This window comes from Dryas octopetala, chromosome 2 (assembly GCF_963921425.1).
Source record: "Dryas octopetala chromosome 2, drDryOcto1.1, whole genome shotgun sequence".
Classification (NCBI taxonomy): Eukaryota; Viridiplantae; Streptophyta; class Magnoliopsida; order Rosales; family Rosaceae; genus Dryas; species Dryas octopetala.
Genome location: NC_141367.1, coordinates 3,925,751 through 3,944,441, shown reverse-complemented (window position 1 = coordinate 3,944,441; position 18,691 = coordinate 3,925,751). Strand labels below are relative to the sequence as shown.

At 39.1% G+C, this 18,691-nt stretch overlaps 1 protein-coding gene and 1 pseudogene across 3 annotated transcripts; both read left to right on the top strand.

The window, feature by feature from the left end:
- The first annotated feature begins 982 nt into the window (after positions 1–982).
- LOC147292573 (phloretin 4'-O-glucosyltransferase pseudogene) lies at positions 983–18,379 on the top strand (annotated as a pseudogene). Of its 2 annotated transcripts, XR_015120452.1 has the most exons (3): positions 983–2,659; positions 3,187–3,292; positions 18,363–18,379. The product of XR_015120452.1 is annotated as a phloretin 4'-O-glucosyltransferase pseudogene, transcript variant X2 (transcript). The 2 variants fall into 2 exon arrangements; XR_015120451.1 differs by lacking the exon at positions 18,363–18,379 and having other exon boundaries at positions 3,187–3,622.
- Positions 3,089–9,590, top strand: LOC147292574 (uncharacterized). The gene is made up of 3 exons (XM_086230886.1): positions 3,089–3,246; positions 8,002–9,436; positions 9,555–9,590. Exons 1-3 carry the CDS (start codon positions 3,089–3,091, stop codon positions 9,588–9,590), a joined length of 1,629 nt encoding a protein of 542 aa, XP_086087012.1.
- Positions 18,380–18,691: the final 312 nt, after the last annotated feature.

Below are 18,691 nucleotides of genomic sequence, written 5' to 3'. Positions count from 1 at the left end.
TCTTTTCAAGTGAACAAGGAAGGTTATATCCAATAAATAAACTCAATATTAACATAATAGTTAAATATGCAAACAAACAGGTTATTTGTAATAAAAAAATATTTTAGCATGCAAATAAACAAAGTTTTCTTTTTAGATGTATTTATGACTTCTATCCTCAAGATACTTTACTACATAAATATACAATTATAATGTTAAACAAGACTCTGATACCAAATAAAAAGAGCGGGATGGTCAACTGAGAGTGTCACGAAAATTGTTGGTCTGAGTACTGTGTAGAGTATGGTACAGCAAATATGGAACACGTACCGCACGTAGCACCTCTGGCTATAATGGAGGCTAGAACTCAGGGACCTGCAGACTCAGGGTCCTTTCTTACAGCAATAGAATAACAACTAGAGAGACTCTTGGAGAGAAAAGAAACTCTAAGGATTAATATAAGAACCCAGTTTAACAATATAATAGTATATTTATAGTAGTGTTTCTTTGTTTTGGACTAGAAGTCCTTTAGTTAAAACCAGAAAATAAAAAGCTTAAATGGAAATGAAGAGAGTGTTTTTAAGAATGAGAAAACTTTATTGCATATATGAATACTGATACAAGAGATATCTAATAGTCTCAAAACTCGTACTTAACAATGAAAAGCTTCCCCTATTTATAGATGCTAAATTACAATAGAAATTGATGTCGATGCATTTGCTCTTTTTGTTTTCTAGTATTTGCTTTTCACGTGATGATATAGGAGTAAATAGCCAAAAAAGGTAATTAAGGAAATAAGGTTCTAAAGTCACCATTAATGGACCAGCCAGGTATCCATTCTTCTTAAATGGGTTTATTTGGTATTTACCCAAAAAAAAAAAAGTTTTTTTTTCTTTCCAGATAAAGAAAAATATAATACTAATTTATTTAGGAAAGCACTGTTTTTAAACCGATGGTCTCCATTTTGGTGGAAAAATGTGGATCGACATGTGATTTATGTCAAATGATCTTATCCACTCAAGTAAATAATTCTTAAACATAGACTTATACAGTGTAGATGACTAGATGCAGTTCACCTAATCTGTACAAAAAGTCCAAAAAGCTCTTTGTTTTTTTTAGGGTCTAATTGTCCAAAAAGCTTTAAGTCTTTAACACCTTCTCCATGACTTTGAACAAGAACCCCAATCTCCATAGCTAACTGCTGGTTAATTAAGCCAAGAAATTTTTATGGACGCCAAGAATCACCAACACTTCCTTCTCATAACATGTCGCGGCCAAGGCCACCTCAACCCTACTCTCCAACTCGCGAAGCGCCTTATAACCGTTGGAGGCACACGCGTCACTTTCGCCACCACCGTCTACGGCCTTACCCAAATAAAATCCTTCCCTTCCATTGAAGGCTTATCATATGATTCCTTCTCAGATGGCTTCGATGATGGAATCAGACCCACGAAGGACCCCCACCACATGATGTCTGAGCTCAAGCGCGTGGGATCACAATCACTTACAGCCTTAATGAAGAAACTCTCTGAGGAGCACTGCCCTGTCACCTTCCTAATCTACACCGTCCTCCTCCCTTGGGCTGCTGAAGTTGCACACAATTTTGGTATACCCTCTGCTTTTCTTTGTATTCAGTCCATCACTTCCTTTGCTATTTGCCACCACTACTTCAATTATTATGTGAACAATAGTAGCAGTACTCCATTTCCAAGCAATATAACAATAGAGGGGTTGCCACCTTTTGGTACCACAGATGTACCTTCCTTTCTTTTACCTACCAGTCCACATGTTTCGATCCTCCCTACCTTTCAAGAACACGTCCAAATCTTGCAACAGGACCCCAACTCTTGTGTGCTACTCAACACATTTGATGGGTTAGAAGAACCAGCAATCAAAGCTATCAGAAATGTGAATCTGATTAAAATTGGACCCTTGGTTCCAACTGTTTTCTGGGAGGAAAATAATCAACCCAATGCCCAAATTCGTTGCGACTTATTTGACGAGTCTGGAGATGATTACCTTCAATGGCTGGACTCAAAACCGGATAGCTCGGTGGTTTACGTATCATTTGGGACCATGATAGTGTTGAAGACAAATCAAATTGAAGAAATATTGCATGGACTGGTTGACAGTGGCCTGCCATTTTTATGGGTCATCCGCTTTCCAGAGAATGATGAAGGAGAAGAAGCTCAGAATATGATAAAGAATACAATGAAGAAAGAACAAGGGTTAGTTGTGCCATGGTGTTCACAAGTGGAGGTGCTGCGCCACAAGTCAGTGGGGTGTTTTGTGATGCACGGTGGGTGGAATTCGACTGTAGAGAGCTTAGTAGCCGGGGTTCCAATGGTGGTGTGCCCACACTTTTCAGACCAAACCACAAATGCAAAGTTAGTGGAAGAGGTGTGGGGGACTGGAGTTAGAGCCCAAGTGAATGAAGAGGGAGTGGTTGAAGGTGAAGAGATTAAGAGGTGCATGGAGATGGTGATAGGGGATGGAGAGAGAGGGGAAAGGATAAGAAGGAATGCTCAAAAATGGAAAGATCTGGCTAAGGAGGCTGTGAAGGAGGGTGGCTCTTCGGATTACAATCTCAGGCAATTCATTGGAAGGTTGGGATGAAATGGGTGTTTATGTGTATGGTTGACTGGTTGTTACATATCCAGCCACGGATGATATCTGTTAGGTACTCCTATTAGACTTGTTTGTACTCTTTTTAAGTTCATGCATAAAGTAATGCTAGAAGTAAAACATTTTAGCATATTGTGTGCTTTATCCATAAAAAGGGTGAGACCCAACTATTCTATTGATAGACCTCATTCATCTAAGAGTTCTACTACTAGTTCACCAAGTTAGATAATTACGTATTTATCTTGTATGTATCTGTATTCTCTTGTGTGATAAGCCTTGTGGAGTTTGTGTTGTAAGGGCTTGTCTACATACGTTTGTAATCTGTTCTATATATATCAATATCAGTAAACTCCTCAAGTGTCGAGGATTTCATCAAATCTATCATGGTATCAGAGCACTGACAAAGTTTCCCAACTTTAGTCGATCCTGTGCTATTGCATAGTTCCTCTTTAAACACTCAAACACCTTTTATTCTTTTATCATTATGGGAACTGAATCTGGTGCTTCGTCTACTCTCATCGGTTCCGCACCTGTTTCGTTTCCTACTGTCACTAATTCCTTAAATGTTCGTCTGCATTGCAGCAACTACTTGGTTTGGTTGGCTCAAATCCGCCCTCTCCTGAAAAGTCGAAACCTCATGAGGTTTGTTGATGGAAGTTGTCCTTGTCCATCAGCATTCAAAAAAGAGGTATGGTACAATGTGATGCCAAAATGTGATTATTTTACCAAAGCTCTCTCTCTCTCTCTCTCTCTCTCTCTCGTGTTGGGTCTATGCTGATATTGAATTTTAATTTTAAGTAGTCTAGCTTTATTTTGTAGTCTACTGTTGATGAAACGAAACATACTATATTTGAAGAAAAGGGGGAGGAGACAGTCTATTATAATAGGCATTTACTTCTGTAATTGATTTGTTTTTATTTCTTTCCTTTGTTGTATAGCTGTGTTACAGAATTAGCTCCTACTGTTTAGGAAACTCTCTGTATAAAGAAGGCTGTTCATATCAATACAAAATATACTAGCAAACATATTTTCTCTTCCTAATTTTACAGAGTCAGACTAGTCTAGTTCTTTAAATTATTAACCAAATGGTTTCTCAGTGCTATATATGCTTCGTAAATCAAGTGTAAAACAAAGCTGCATACCATCTCTAATGGGGAAACATATGTATTATCTCTGGAATGCGTACAAAATGTTTCAACTCTCTAGTCATTTTCACTACTCTCTTCATTCTCATTCTACTACTATATTTCATTACATTTTAGCTGCTCCTTGTGGTTTTTCTCTTTTATTATTTCATACCTCCAAGCAAAACAACAGGTTCCCGCTTCCAATTCCATCATTCAAACTTCAAAATAGCCTCCACTAGTTGATCACAAATCACTTCTGTTGAGTTCCAAGACATCTCAACCTGTTAATAAGTTTTAAGAAATTCAGCCCATATATGAATTACACCATCAATCAGCAAGAAAGAACATAAGCAATAACAGCAACTTACGCCTAAACATCATGATCCGCTCTACCGTTTAAGGCAGAGAATTGGGACTGGACTAGTCTTTAAACTTAGCAGAGAATTGTGATTAGAATGATGTTTTGGGTAAACCAATATCTAGCGAAGTGTGGAGTAAAACTGATGCAAATATTTGAAATTAAATGTGAATGAAAGGAAAGCTTCATGACTTGTAATTGGATGATGTGTTCAACGAATGATTGATAGTGTATTATATGTTGGATAGATGCTAAGTGTTGATATGGAATAGTACTTGTAAATTGGAGTTGAGATTTGTTAGATTAGAATAAGGATAACCAAGGATAGACGCTTATGGATTATAATACAGATACTACAACAACGAGAATTGAGAAGAGAATTGAGAAACTATCATGTGTACGGACAAAAACATATTCAAGTAAATGAGAAAGGGAAGGGAGTACATCTTATGTCGATAGCATGTGAAACAAAGATTTAATTTAAGAGTGAACTCAAATTTGTGGTGATTTTGCTAACCTTTCACAACTTGGTGTTAATGATTACTCAATGGATTGACAAGAAATTAGACCATTTGGGAGATGTAATGCGCATATTAAGGAAGCTTGGTGTTGGGCAGTTGAGATGGGAGCATTTTAATCTGTAATGCGCATATTATTCAGTTGAGCAGTTTTATTTTTTTCAGTTTATTGAGTATTTATTTGAGATGAAAGAAGTTTGAGGATATGAGTTTCAGTTTTCAGATTTTTATTACTTCAAGGTTAATTTTCAGCATGGTATTTAGCTTTGAGCATGACATCTTTTAAAGTTGTTTTATAGTAATTTGATTTACAAAATGCATATGAGAACTTTTTTATTTTTCAGAGTTTGAATTTCGGTTTGAGCATTCAACATATGACTTATCATTGAGCATGATATTTTTTAGAGTTGCATTTACAATTGATTGAAATATTTAAAGTGTGTGTGAGACCCAAAATTTTCCAAATTTATTTTGGAATTTTTCTTTAATTTCTAGAATTTTTCTAGAAATTTGTTTGGCGGAAAATCGTATTTTTCACCTTAAGCTTTAATTGTTTGACCAACTTTGACTAGAGTTTTGACCCAAGTTAGACCTTTAAAAGGTGGTACTTTTACTCACGAACCCAACGGAGCAAGTCTCGTATTATTCCGAGTCCGGGAGATTATTTTATGAATTTCCCAAAATTTCATTTTTAAAAGCATTTTATCTTAGTTTGTGGAGCTTGAAATTTTCAAAATTTTTCTAAAGGGCAAATTGGTAATTTGACCTCATAGTTAATTAGTACTAGTCGATACGAGTCCGTAGTATTTTTCGGGGTATTTTTCCGAGTCCCGAGCTATTTTTAATTAATTTTTGAAGTTAAGAAATATAGGAAAAAGAAAAATAAAATAGGAAAAACACCAGATCGCGCCACGTGGCACGATCTGGAGCGTCCAACGATGCATGGCAGCAAGATCTGATGGCTGCATGTGCAGCCAAGTGTCAAAGCCTTCGCCACGTGTCAAGTTCTCATTGGTCAAAGTTATGACGGTTGACTTGAGTCAACCCAGTCAACTCGGATGAGTCAACCGAGTTGACTCACTCACTCTTCCTATAAATAGTGGCGTGAACTCAGCTGGTTCTTCATTCATTTCAGCCGCACGCTTCCCAAGAGAGAGCTTCTCTCTCCTCTCTCCTCCTTTCTCTCTCTTCTTCAATCTTGTTTTGAGTTTATCTTGAGTTCTGGAGCTCCGATCGACGATCCGATTTCGCCTACGCAATCGTGGCGACGAGCTCTTCAATTCTAGTAGTGTGAAGGCTATGTTTTGGTAAAGTTTTAAAAAAATCATTTCTGAGCTCCATAGGTAATTTCTTGATCCCTGTCGAATTTCTGCTAAAATTTTGTTAAATAAATCTCTTGTTAATTAGGCTATTTTAATCTTATTATTTAGCAAGTCTAGTAATACCGAGACTCTGCTCGTGGGAAGTCTTCAACAGGTATACCCTTAACCCAGCTTATTTGATTTGCTGTTGTTTAAGTGGTGGTTATAGACGAAACACCGTTTAACTGTTGTTATTAAATGAACTTAATAAATATTGAGGCCATATCAGTGGTAACCAAATAACGTGATGACTAAGGTCAGTCCATGAGCATACAAGCGTTGGGTACTGAGCCAGAGCTCCCTCAGTTTCCCCATGCACTGACCTGGTCACGTTGTAAGGTTCATATCTGATCAACCTCCTCGACAATAAATTAAAATAAACTTAGAAACCACACGGTCTGACATGACTGTCTGCCTCGGGGAGCAGGGTCATGCCGGATCAAGAATTTAGAGAAGCCTAGCAAGTTACGCTAGTGCCAAACCTCTAAATTTTACCTGATCTTAACAGACAAGGTCGAGAGTACGTTTAGTACGTTCCTAATAGCTGTCGTCGGATTCGGATCTCCAGTTTCCCAACAGGTACAAGTGGGACCCAGACACAGGAAAGGGATCAGGCAGGGGACACACTTTGGTAAAGCAGGTAGGGGGAAGGTACCATATCCCGGTTATTGGATTTCCTGCCTATTTTCGTACTATATGTATATGAAAATGTCTTTCACAGAGAATGTGCATGATTTTTGTATGGCATATTTGTGTGATTTTCTGTGTGATACCTTGGACGACCTGAGAGTAACGGGCACGTGTTGTGACCTTGGGTTTCGATCCCCTAAACCTCCGGAGGGGTAAGTACGGACTGGTTAGTCGAATGTCCTTCTGGGGAGGCTAACCAATGTGGTATTACCAGGTAAATGGATACTCTCACCACAGTATCGAGGTGGTGGTTGAATTTCCGATACTGGTGGTTGGCCTGTATGTGATCGGTCGCAGGTATGTTTCTGAACTATGTCACGTGACAGGAAGGATTTTCACTGAAAAAGATGTATGAGCATGCAAAGGCTTTACTCACTGATTATTGGCATAACTATCTTTATCATTACTGGTTTTGGTTACAATATTATTGATATTGATACCCTGTTTTTGGGTGTGCATTGCTTTTAAACTGTTTTCCTTGAAATCCTATATTTTTGAGTATTGCTTTCAAACCTAACCAGGATTTTCCCTCGAGGGGAAGCGATGAACGTATGTGACGCTTACCCCCTACTGTACTCTTGTGAGTGCAGATAATCCAGTTGTTGGAGACCAAGATTGAGGTCGTGGGTGTGGCACTTGCAGCTTGTCAGTTTCAGTCTTGCTATCTGGTTTAGATCCTTTCTTTGGATCTGTGGTGGTGTTTCTCTTTCATCCTCGTAGGTGGCATATCCCAATGGCTATCCATGAGTCCAATTTGTTGCACCACTTTGTTGAAGACTGAATCACTCTGGCGTGGGTTGGACTATCCTGACATATCTGTTTATCTACTGTTTTATTATGTAGCATTAGGGTTAGTGTATTTGAAACACATAACCCTCACGGGTTGGTACTCTTTACTGTTATTTATAATATGAGGCATTTTCAGTAATTTCTTCCGTTGTATTTTTACTACTCTGATCCAACCCGGGTTCTTCAATAAAAAGGGCTTAACTCGTTTTAGAGAGCTTGGGAATATAATACTCGGGGTAAGGGGTATTATAGTCTCAGGATCTTTAAGACGGGTGCCGCTGTGGTGTTCCCAGTTTCGGGACGTCACAGAAAAAGTGGTATCAGAGCGGTACGACCTATAAAAAAAATAATAATAATAATAAATAAATAAATAAATAACTTTGTAAGATTGTTAGTAGATTATTTTTACTAATATGCAGGATATGCCAACCCAGAGCCGATTCAGCAGATTCCTTCGAAGTTTCCAACCAAACACATCCTTCGATAAGTCTTTCCCTTGAAACACTTTTGTTCCTTCTATTATTTGTGTCAATCATTCCCTTATTTGTTTTCAGTCTTGCTGACAAGATGCCGCCCCGTTTCGATCGAACTAACAGTAATGCCAATAATCGGTTCGACCCGCAACAAATGGCTGAATTTATGCAGGCTTTCTTTGCTCAACAAGCTGGTAACCGTCTCACTCCTGCTGAACGTGAAGATAAGCGACGAGGCGAGTACTTAGATCGTTTCCTTAGGACTAAGCCGATGAAGTTTCACGGAAGTTCTGAACCCGATTTAGCTGAGAATTGGGTTACGCACATCGAGAAGAAGCTCGAGTCGATTAACGCACCAGATGAGTACAAGATCTGGCTAGCTACACATGTGTTTGAAGGCGAAGCTGACGGATGGTGGAGATGCATTAGGCACCGAGAAAATATTAACACTATGACTTGGGAAGGATTTAGGGAATTGTTCTACGACAGATATTTTCCCGAGCCACTGCAGATGACAAAGATGAAGGAATTCATGGATCTAGAGCAGGGAAACATGACTGTTTCTGAATACGTGGGAAAGTTTACTGAACTTGGACGTTTCGTCCCATCTACCATGAATGATGAGAAGGCAAAGACTGTCAGATTTCTGCAAGGTCTGAAGAACGGGATTCGCCAATACTTGGCAAGTCAAAGGTTTACAGTTTTCAAAGATGTGGTCAATGCTGCTTATGCTCAGGAGCAGGATTTCCTTGCAACTAGACAGAAAGGGGAAATTGCGAGGTCTGAGGGAACAAGACTAGGAAAAAGAAGAAATTTTCAGAGGGGGGGACCCTCCCGAAACCAAAGAAACTGGAAGAGGACTAGACTTCAAATTTGTTTCCAGTGTGGAGGTGAAGGCCACTACAGAAATGATTGTCCTACTAGAACACAGCAGAATGCCCCCAGGCCACAACCACAGATACAGGCTGCACCACAACCATTTAGAGCTCAACCATTGCAACATGCACCACCACAACCCAACAATCGTGGAGGACAAGGAAGAGGTGGCGGAGGAAGACCACAACCAGCTAGAGGAGGACGAGTTTTTGCAGTAAGAGCTAACCAGGAAGAAGCCCCACTTGACGGTACTATACTGCTCTTTAATACTGAAGTTAGAATTTTGTTTGATACGGGTGCTTCACATTCATTTGTCTCTGTTAGCTTTACTGAGAAATTAGGATTGCAACCTGAACCTTTAGCTGAAACCATCCACATGAGTACACCCATTGGAACAACAACCGAAGTAGATAGAATTTACCAATCTTGCCAACTAGTAGTCCAAAACCGAGTCTTGACAGCAAACCTATACCCTTTGAACATGGATTACTACGACCTTATTCTAGGAATGGATTGGTTACAAGAAAATCAGGCACAGATCGATTGTGAGAAAAGAAAAGTGAAGGTAGTCACGAGTAACAGAGAAGAGGTGATCATTCGATTGCACAAACCGCTACAACCCATCAACCCATTGCTGAGAGTTTGTTTCAAAAGCAAGAGAGCTATGCTATGCTATTCACTCATCATTTCCACACAAGCCAAGCAGAAGAAAGATAAACCAATACCAGTGGTAGACGAATACCCAGACGTTTTTCCAGAAGATCTGCCCGGAATCCCACCAACAAGAGAAGTAGAATTCAAGATTGAACTTGTACCAGGCACTCAACCTATTTCAATCCCGCCCTACCGCATGGCACCAGCCGAGATGGTGGAGCTGAAGAAGCAATTAGACGACTTGAAGGAGAAGGGCTTTATCAGAGAAAGTATATCACCATGGGGAGCCCCTGTTCTATTTGCCAAAAAGCATGACGGGACATTGCGACTCTGCATAGACTACCGGAAGCTGAACCAAGTCACAATAAAGAACAAGTATCCATTGCCAAGAATTGACGAGCTGTTTGATCAACTTAGTGGAGCGAAGTACTTCTCAAAGATTGATCTCAGATCCGGCTACCATCAACTCAGAGTTCGAGACGAAGACGTCCCAAAGACTGCTTTTCGTACCAGATACGGACATTATGAGTTCGTTGTGATGCCGTTTGGATTGACAAATGCACCTGCCGCATTCATGGACCTGATGAACCGAGCATTCCGTCCATACTTGGACAAATTTGTTATTGTCTTCATCGACGACATCCTGATTTACTCCAAGAGTAAGGAAGAGCATGAAGAGCATCTGAGAATTGTTCTACAGACATTACTTCAAAAGCAACTTTACGCCAAGAAGTCAAAATGTGAATTTTGGCTGAAAGAGGTACAATTCCTTGGCCACATCATCTCAGAAAAAAGGATTATCTCCTGATCCCAAGAAGATCGAAGCAGTTCTGAATTGGGAACAACCGAAGAGCATGACAGAAGTCCGTAGTTTTCTTGGATTAGCAGGTTATTACAGAAGGTTCGTAGAAGGTTTTTCCAAGATTGCTACCCCGATGACTCGATTACTCAGAAAAGGATTCAAGTTTGAATGGAACGAGAAGTGTGAAGAAGCATTCCAAGAGCTCAAGAAACGACTGACAACTGCCCCAGTGTTAGTCTTACCCAACAATGAAGATCCTTATGAAGTCTACACCGACGCGTCCATAATAGGAGTCGGATGTGTACTGATGCAGAATGGGCGAGTGATAGCCTATGCCTCAAGACAGTTGAAGGAATATGAAAAGAATTATCCAACTCATGATTTGGAGTTAGCCGCTGTTGTACACGCTCTAAAAATCTGGAGATGCTACTTGTATGGAGGCCGATTCACTGTTTTCTCAGATCACAAGAGCCTCAAGCATATATTCACTCAGAGAGATCTGAATTTGCGACAACGACGCTGGATGGAGTATCTTAAAGATTATGATTTTGAATTACAGTATCATCCAGGAAAAGCCAACAAAGTAGCTGATGCACTGAGCAGGAAGAAAAACACTCTAGCCAGTTTATTGATGGCTGAACGGGAGATCCTACAGACTTTGGATCAGTACAAAGTCAACGTACGCCATGATGGAAGGATTGCAAGTATGCAGATTGAGCCCCAATTGGAGCAAGAATTAGTTCAAGAACAAGAAGAGGATCTAGAGATACAACAGAAAAAGAAAGAGGTATACTCAGGAGATGCACCTGGGGAATGGAAGGTACATTCTGATGGAAGTTTGAGATACAGAGGCCGAATAGTTGTGCCAAACAGGAAAGAAACAAGACAACGGATTCTGAACGAAGCTCATTCTACCAGTTTTGCTATGCACCCTGGAGGAACGAAAATGTATCAAGATTTGAAACGAAGATACTGGTGGAAAGGTATGAAAAGAGACGTGGCTGATTTTGTTAATCACTGTGTGACCTGCCAACAAGTGAAAGCCGAACACCAGAAGCCGTCTGGATTGTTGCAACCGTTACCTACTCCAGAGTGGAAGTGGGATTGTGTTACTATGGATTTCATCACAGATCTGCCGAGAAATACAAAAGGGCACAACGGTATTTGGGTTATCGTGGACAGACTCACGAAGTCAGCTCATTTCTTGCCGGTCAAGATGAACTCACCCGTTGATTATTTTGCTGATCTCTATGTCGAATGGATTGTTCGATTGCATGGTATTCCGAAGACGATTGTTTCCGATCGAGATCCCCGATTTACGTCTCGATTGTGGTGGAAGTTACAATCTGAATTAGGCACTCAGTTGAATCTTAGCAGTGCCTATCATCCGCAGACGGATGGGCAATCTGAAAGAGTTATTCAGATACTGGAAGATATGTTGCGAGCTTGTGTTCTAGATTTCAGAGGTAAGTGGAGTGAGTACTTACCGCTCGCCGAGTTCGTATATAACAATAGTTATCAAAGCAGTATCAAGATGGCACCGTACGAAGCACTTTACGGAAGGCCGTGTCGTTCGCCACTCTGTTGGGCCGATGTTGAGGACCGAGTTGTTCTGGGTCCTGAAGTGATTAAAGAAACGACCGAAAAGGTCAAGATGGTCAAGAAACGACTAGAAACCGCCCAGAGTAGGCAGAAATCGTACGCTGATCGAAGGAGGAAGCCTTTGGAATTTCAAGTTGAGGACTTGGTGTTTCTAAAAGTTAGTCCTTTGAAGGGTACATTTCGGTTTGGTATGCGAGGCAAGTTGGCACCCAGGTATATTGGACCGTTCAAGGTTTTGGAACGTGTCGGGAAAGTTGCTTACAGGTTGGAGTTGCCGCCTCAGTTAGCATACATACATAACGTATTCCATGTGTCCCAGTTGAAAAAGAGTGTGCCTGACATCCCTCAAGTGATGCCTTGGATTGGTTTACCGCTCGAACCAAACGTGCCTTATGTGGAAGGACCTGTTTCTATTTTAGCTTACGAGACGAAACAACTCAGGAATAGGAAGGTACCACTTGTAAAAGTTCAGTGGCAGCGCCACGGAGTCGAGGAAGCGACATGGGAACTGGAATCCGACATGAGGAAGAGATACCCGCATCTCTTCAGTGAACTCAGGTAATCTCGAGGACGAGATTTTTTCTAAGTAGGGGAGGATGTGAGACCCAAAATTTTCCAAATTTATTTTGGAATTTTTCTTTAATTTCTAGAATTTTTCTAGAAATTTGTTTGGCGGAAAATCGTATTTTTCACCTTAAGCTTTAATTGTTTGACCAACTTTGACTAGAGTTTTGACCCAAGTTAGACCTTTAAAAGGTGGTACTTTTACTCACGAACCCAACGGAGCAAGTCTCGTATTATTCCGAGTCCGGGAGATTATTTTATGAATTTCCCAAAATTTCATTTTTAAAAGCATTTTATCTTAGTTTGTGGAGCTTGAAATTTTCAAAATTTTTCTAAAGGGCAAATTGGTAATTTGACCTCATAGTTAATTAGTACTAGTCGATACGAGTCCGTAGTATTTTTCGGGGTATTTTTCCGAGTCCCGAGCTATTTTTAATTAATTTTTGAAGTTAAGAAATATAGGAAAAAGAAAAATAAAATAGGAAAAACACCAGATCGCGCCACGTGGCACGATCTGGAGCGTCCAACGATGCATGGCAGCAAGATCTGATGGCTGCATGTGCAGCCAAGTGTCAAAGCCTTCGCCACGTGTCAAGTTCTCATTGGTCAAAGTTATGACGGTTGACTTGAGTCAACCCAGTCAACTCGGATGAGTCAACCGAGTTGACTCACTCACTCTTCCTATAAATAGTGGCGTGAACTCAGCTGGTTCTTCATTCATTTCAGCCGCACGCTTCCCAAGAGAGAGCTTCTCTCTCCTCTCTCCTCCTTTCTCTCTCTTCTTCAATCTTGTTTTGAGTTTATCTTGAGTTCTGGAGCTCCGATCGACGATCCGATTTCGCCTACGCAATCGTGGCGACGAGCTCTTCAATTCTAGTAGTGTGAAGGCTATGTTTTGGTAAAGTTTTAAAAAAATCATTTCTGAGCTCCATAGGTAATTTCTTGATCCCTGTCGAATTTCTGCTAAAATTTTGTTAAATAAATCTCTTGTTAATTAGGCTATTTTAATCTTATTATTTAGCAAGTCTAGTAATACCGAGACTCTGCTCGTGGGAAGTCTTCAACAGGTATACCCTTAACCCAGCTTATTTGATTTGCTGTTGTTTAAGTGGTGGTTATAGACGAAACACCGTTTAACTGTTGTTATTAAATGAACTTAATAAATATTGAGGCCATATCAGTGGTAACCAAATAACGTGATGACTAAGGTCAGTCCATGAGCATACAAGCGTTGGGTACTGAGCCAGAGCTCCCTCAGTTTCCCCATGCACTGACCTGGTCACGTTGTAAGGTTCATATCTGATCAACCTCCTCGACAATAAATTAAAATAAACTTAGAAACCACACGGTCTGACATGACTGTCTGCCTCGGGGAGCAGGGTCATGCCGGATCAAGAATTTAGAGAAGCCTAGCAAGTTACGCTAGTGCCAAACCTCTAAATTTTACCTGATCTTAACAGACAAGGTCGAGAGTACGTTTAGTACGTTCCTAATAGCTGTCGTCGGATTCGGATCTCCAGTTTCCCAACAGGTACAAGTGGGACCCAGACACAGGAAAGGGATCAGGCAGGGGACACACTTTGGTAAAGCAGGTAGGGGGAAGGTACCATATCCCGGTTATTGGATTTCCTGCCTATTTTCGTACTATATGTATATGAAAATGTCTTTCACAGAGAATGTGCATGATTTTTGTATGGCATATTTGTGTGATTTTCTGTGTGATACCTTGGACGACCTGAGAGTAACGGGCACGTGTTGTGACCTTGGGTTTCGATCCCCTAAACCTCCGGAGGGGTAAGTACGGACTGGTTAGTCGAATGTCCTTCTGGGGAGGCTAACCAATGTGGTATTACCAGGTAAATGGATACTCTCACCACAGTATCGAGGTGGTGGTTGAATTTCCGATACTGGTGGTTGGCCTGTATGTGATCGGTCGCAGGTATGTTTCTGAACTATGTCACGTGACAGGAAGGATTTTCACTGAAAAAGATGTATGAGCATGCAAAGGCTTTACTCACTGATTATTGGCATAACTATCTTTATCATTACTGGTTTTGGTTACAATATTATTGATATTGATACCCTGTTTTTGGGTGTGCATTGCTTTTAAACTGTTTTCCTTGAAATCCTATATTTTTGAGTATTGCTTTCAAACCTACCCAGGATTTTCCCTCGAGGGGAAGCGATGAACGTATGTGACGCTTACCCCCTACTGTACTCTTGTGAGTGCAGATAATCCAGTTGTTGGAGACCAAGATTGAGGTCGTGGGTGTGGCACTTGCAGCTTGTCAGTTTCAGTCTTGCTATCTGGTTTAGATCCTTTCTTTGGATCTGTGGTGGTGTTTCTCTTTCATCCTCGTAGGTGGCATATCCCAATGGCTATCCATGAGTCCAATTTGTTGCACCACTTTGTTGAAGACTGAATCACTCTGGCGGGGGTTGGACTATCCTGACATATCTGTTTATCTACTGTTTTATTATGTAGCATTAGGGTTAGTGTATTTGAAACACATAACCCTCACGGGTTGGTACTCTTTACTGTTATTTATAATATGAGGCATTTTCAGTAATTTCTTCCGTTGTATTTTTACTACTCTGATCCAACCCGGGTTCTTCAATAAAAAGGGCTTAACTCGTTTTAGAGAGCTTGGGAATATAATACTCGGGGTAAGGGGTATTATAGTCTCAGGATCTTTAAGACGGGTGCCGCTGTGGTGTTCCCAGTTTCGGGACGTCACAGTGTGCATATGATGATTATATTTATTCATTTTGAATTGTATTATTTTTGAGATTCCTCTATATTTCAGATTTATGAGTTTTCATATGCATTAGGTTGATTCACAGCCTTGTGGTGATTTTCGAAAGTGGTTTGTGAAACGGTTTTAAAACTGGGGGTTTTCAAAAAGAAAGGAGTTCTTTAAAAAGGAACTATTTTATTAAAAATATTTCAAATGGAATGTTTTAGAGCTTATTTTTGTCCGCTCACTGAGGTTGTCTCACGTTTTGTTTTTAACGTTTCCCCTCAAGTATTAGCGATCGTTGAGGTCAAGCCTCACCACGTCGAGGCATCTTAGTTGTCCATCCCCGCCAAATTGATATTATGGAATTAAGGTTGTGCTCGTAATTGTTTTAATGAGATGTGATTGCAAATCCTTAATAGTTATGCTCTGATCTTGGTGAAGTATTACTTAGTGTGGGTTTGAGCCTCGTTTTTGGTTTGTGGTTGGGGTTGGTTGTTGATAAATAGAAGTGTATTCCATGTTTGACAGATTTGGGTTAGTTCAATTTCAGAGGAGGGTCTGTCAAATTTTTGATAAGATTTTCCTTAGTTTTAGATCCTACAGGATCACTCCGGGATTTCAGGGTGGAATTTGGGGACGGTCCTGTCAATTTACCACATGAAAGCATATGAGTTTGGGATCTATCCTATACCAGATCTTGAGAAGGGTTTGGTTGATGATGATTTGGAATCAGCAGTGATTCTTCCTCCAGTTTCTAAGAGATAACCGGGAAGACCAAAAAGACAGAGTAAAATCTAGTGGTGAAAGCAAGAAAAGGCTCATCAAGTGTTGCCATTGTGGTGAAGTCGGAAAGCACAACAAGCGCACTTGTACTCGTGTCATTCAAAGTGATATTTGAAGTAGCTTTTTTTTTTTTTTTTTTTTTTTTCTTCATTTGTAGGGTTTGAGTGACTTAGATTTTTTACATATATTTTTTTTAATTAGTATTGGATTTCTACTTTTTTAAGCACATTGTCATGGATTATCGATTCTATTTGAAATAGATATATTTTGAGTTTTAATTGTGTCTGATGTTGATTGTGGAACAGTTACTGATTGAGTTTATATATTATTTTAACTTTTTCAGAGATTGCTTTTCATGTTTTGTTCATAAACTTGTATGGTATCAAAAGAGAGTGATCAACCAAGTTTCAAAGATTAAAGCTATTTAACCAAGTCAAATGGGACTGTCATACTTTGTGTGGGAGAATCACATGTTTATTCAATCATATCAAAGAGCAAGACTGTGAAACAATTTTAGTAACCAAATACTGTTGCACTGCCACTAGTTTTACAATCACATAAAAGAGCAGCATGCCACTGCACCGCAAGCCTCTCAACCAAAATTTTTTTTGTGCAAATTGGTATAAATTTTGTGATTTTTCAAAAGGAGAATAACATGTATACAATCACTCAACTTGGGGAAAATAAGAAAAGTTTTTCAAAATTCAGAAAAACACTGTTTACATAGTCATTGATTTGTCAATATATCACCTAAAAGAGCATCATGCCATTGCACCCTAAGGCTCTCAATAAGCTCTTTTTTGTTGAAATGGTCATTCTCATATTTCGTTTAGTTTGGGAGGATCACATAGTTTATTCCTTCATATGAAAGAGCAGCGTGCCGCTGCACCACAAAACTATGAAACAATTTTAGTAACCAAACACTACTGCACAGCTACTATTACATAAATGAGCAGCATGCCGCTGCACCCTAAGGCTCTCAATAAGGTCTTTTTCGTTGAAATTGTTAATGCTATACTTTGTTTAGTGTGGGAGGGTCACATGGTTTATTCAATCATATGAAAGAGCAGCGTGCCGCTGAACTGCAAGAATGTGAAACAAGTTTAGTAACCAAACACTGTTGCACAACTACTGGTTTCTCAATTACATAAATGAGCAACATGTAGCTGCACCCTAAGGCTTTCAATATATAAGGACTTTTTCGTTGAAATGGTACCGGTCAATGTTATACTTTGCTTAGTGTGGGAGGGTCATATGGTTTATTCAATCATATGAAAGAGCAGCGTATCGCTGCACCGCAAGACTGTAAAACAATTTTGGTAACCAACCACTGTTGCACAACTACTGGTTTCTCAATTACATAATGGTTATGTTTATGCTTTTTTATTTTTATTTTTGGATTTTTTTCAAAATTCAGAAACCAAACATTGTTGCACAACTACTGGTTTCTCAATTACATAATGGTTATGTTTATGCTTTTTTTTTTTTTTTTGGATTTTTTTCAAAATTCAGAAACCAAACATTGTTGCACAGTCATTGATTTGTCAATCACCTAAAAGAGCATGTGCCGCTGCACCCTAAGGCTCTCAATAAGCTTTTTTTTTTTTTTTTTTTTTTTTTTTTTTGTGTAATGGTCATTGTCACACAGCGTGTGAATTTTCCATAAGTCAATCATTTAACTTGGCAAATCAAAATTCAGAAACCAAACACTGTTGCACATAGATAAGGGCCAAGAAAAGATAGATATCAATTCGAGGAACCAGTAACTATTCAAGAGTGTCTGATGAACATCAACAATCACTTAATGGTTGCCTCTTATTTTTCTTTTTTCTTAAATAGTGCGGTTTCAATTTTTATTTTTGCACACACTGTGGGACAATTACTGACCAGAGAATAAAATCCATATATTTTAAATAAATGAAAACAAATAAAATTGATATTTTAATTTTGCTAAATAGAAACTATCGCTTGTCTGTGTGAATCAAGAACTTAAAGTACTTAAACATAAGACTGGAAAATACATAGAGTACTGAAACTGAAATACATAAAGGGGAAAAACACTTTGAACTTGTTCAATGTGCAATTGAAACCCACTGTTTTTTCATCTATCATGTTAGGAAGTCTGTTTCTAATATGTGTGCTTCTGCCTGAGCTTGTTTTGCCTTCTTTGAGCTCCAACTTTCCTGATGGTTGATGATTTCATGAAGCAATCTCACTCTGAAACTAAGTATGTACTCATATGTCAAATTAGATGGAATTTTGTTTTTATTTGCAAGCTCTATCATGTAGTGCATAATGAAGATTCCGCAGTCATTCCTGAAATTAAATAAAAAGTAAGTTTTGGTCAATTATAATGAATGCACTTATATTACTTTTTTTTGAAAGTTGGTATACTTACGATCCATCTCTTTGTTGTGCAGATTCACCGTCAAACATGTATTCAAAGTTGATGTCATTGTTCTTAGTGTTAATTTAGACATTTTCTAGTACCAAATTAACTTTTGAAGTTTCAAAGTCGAAACAAATATACATAAAATAAAGCTTAGTTAACTACATATTATGTTAAAAAAAAAAAACCTACATTTTATGAGAGTTGAAAACTTTATCAGTTAATTGAGCAAAACGGTATTTTAAGAAAACAAAAATCTACGTTTGTAAATAGGATGATGAATCAAGTAAACAATGGTACGTTTTAAAATTAGAAAACATTTATTTCTAATACACACTCCGTCCATACACGTACTCCATC

What these genes read in the sequence shown, in the direction of transcription:
- LOC147292574 (XM_086230886.1), top strand. Translation starts at nt 3,089, where the DNA reads ATGGGAACTGAATCTGGTGCTTCGTCTACTCTCATCGGTTCCGCACCT. An exon ending in AAAAGTCGAAACCTCATGAG is followed by an intron (nt 3,247 to 8,001) that starts GTTTGTTGATGG and finishes ATTTGTTTTCAG; the next exon opens with TCTTGCTGACAAGATGCCGC. An exon ending in CCATCAACCCATTGCTGAGA is followed by an intron (nt 9,437 to 9,554) that starts GTTTGTTTCAAA and finishes ACGTTTTTCCAG; the next exon opens with AAGATCTGCCCGGAATCCCA.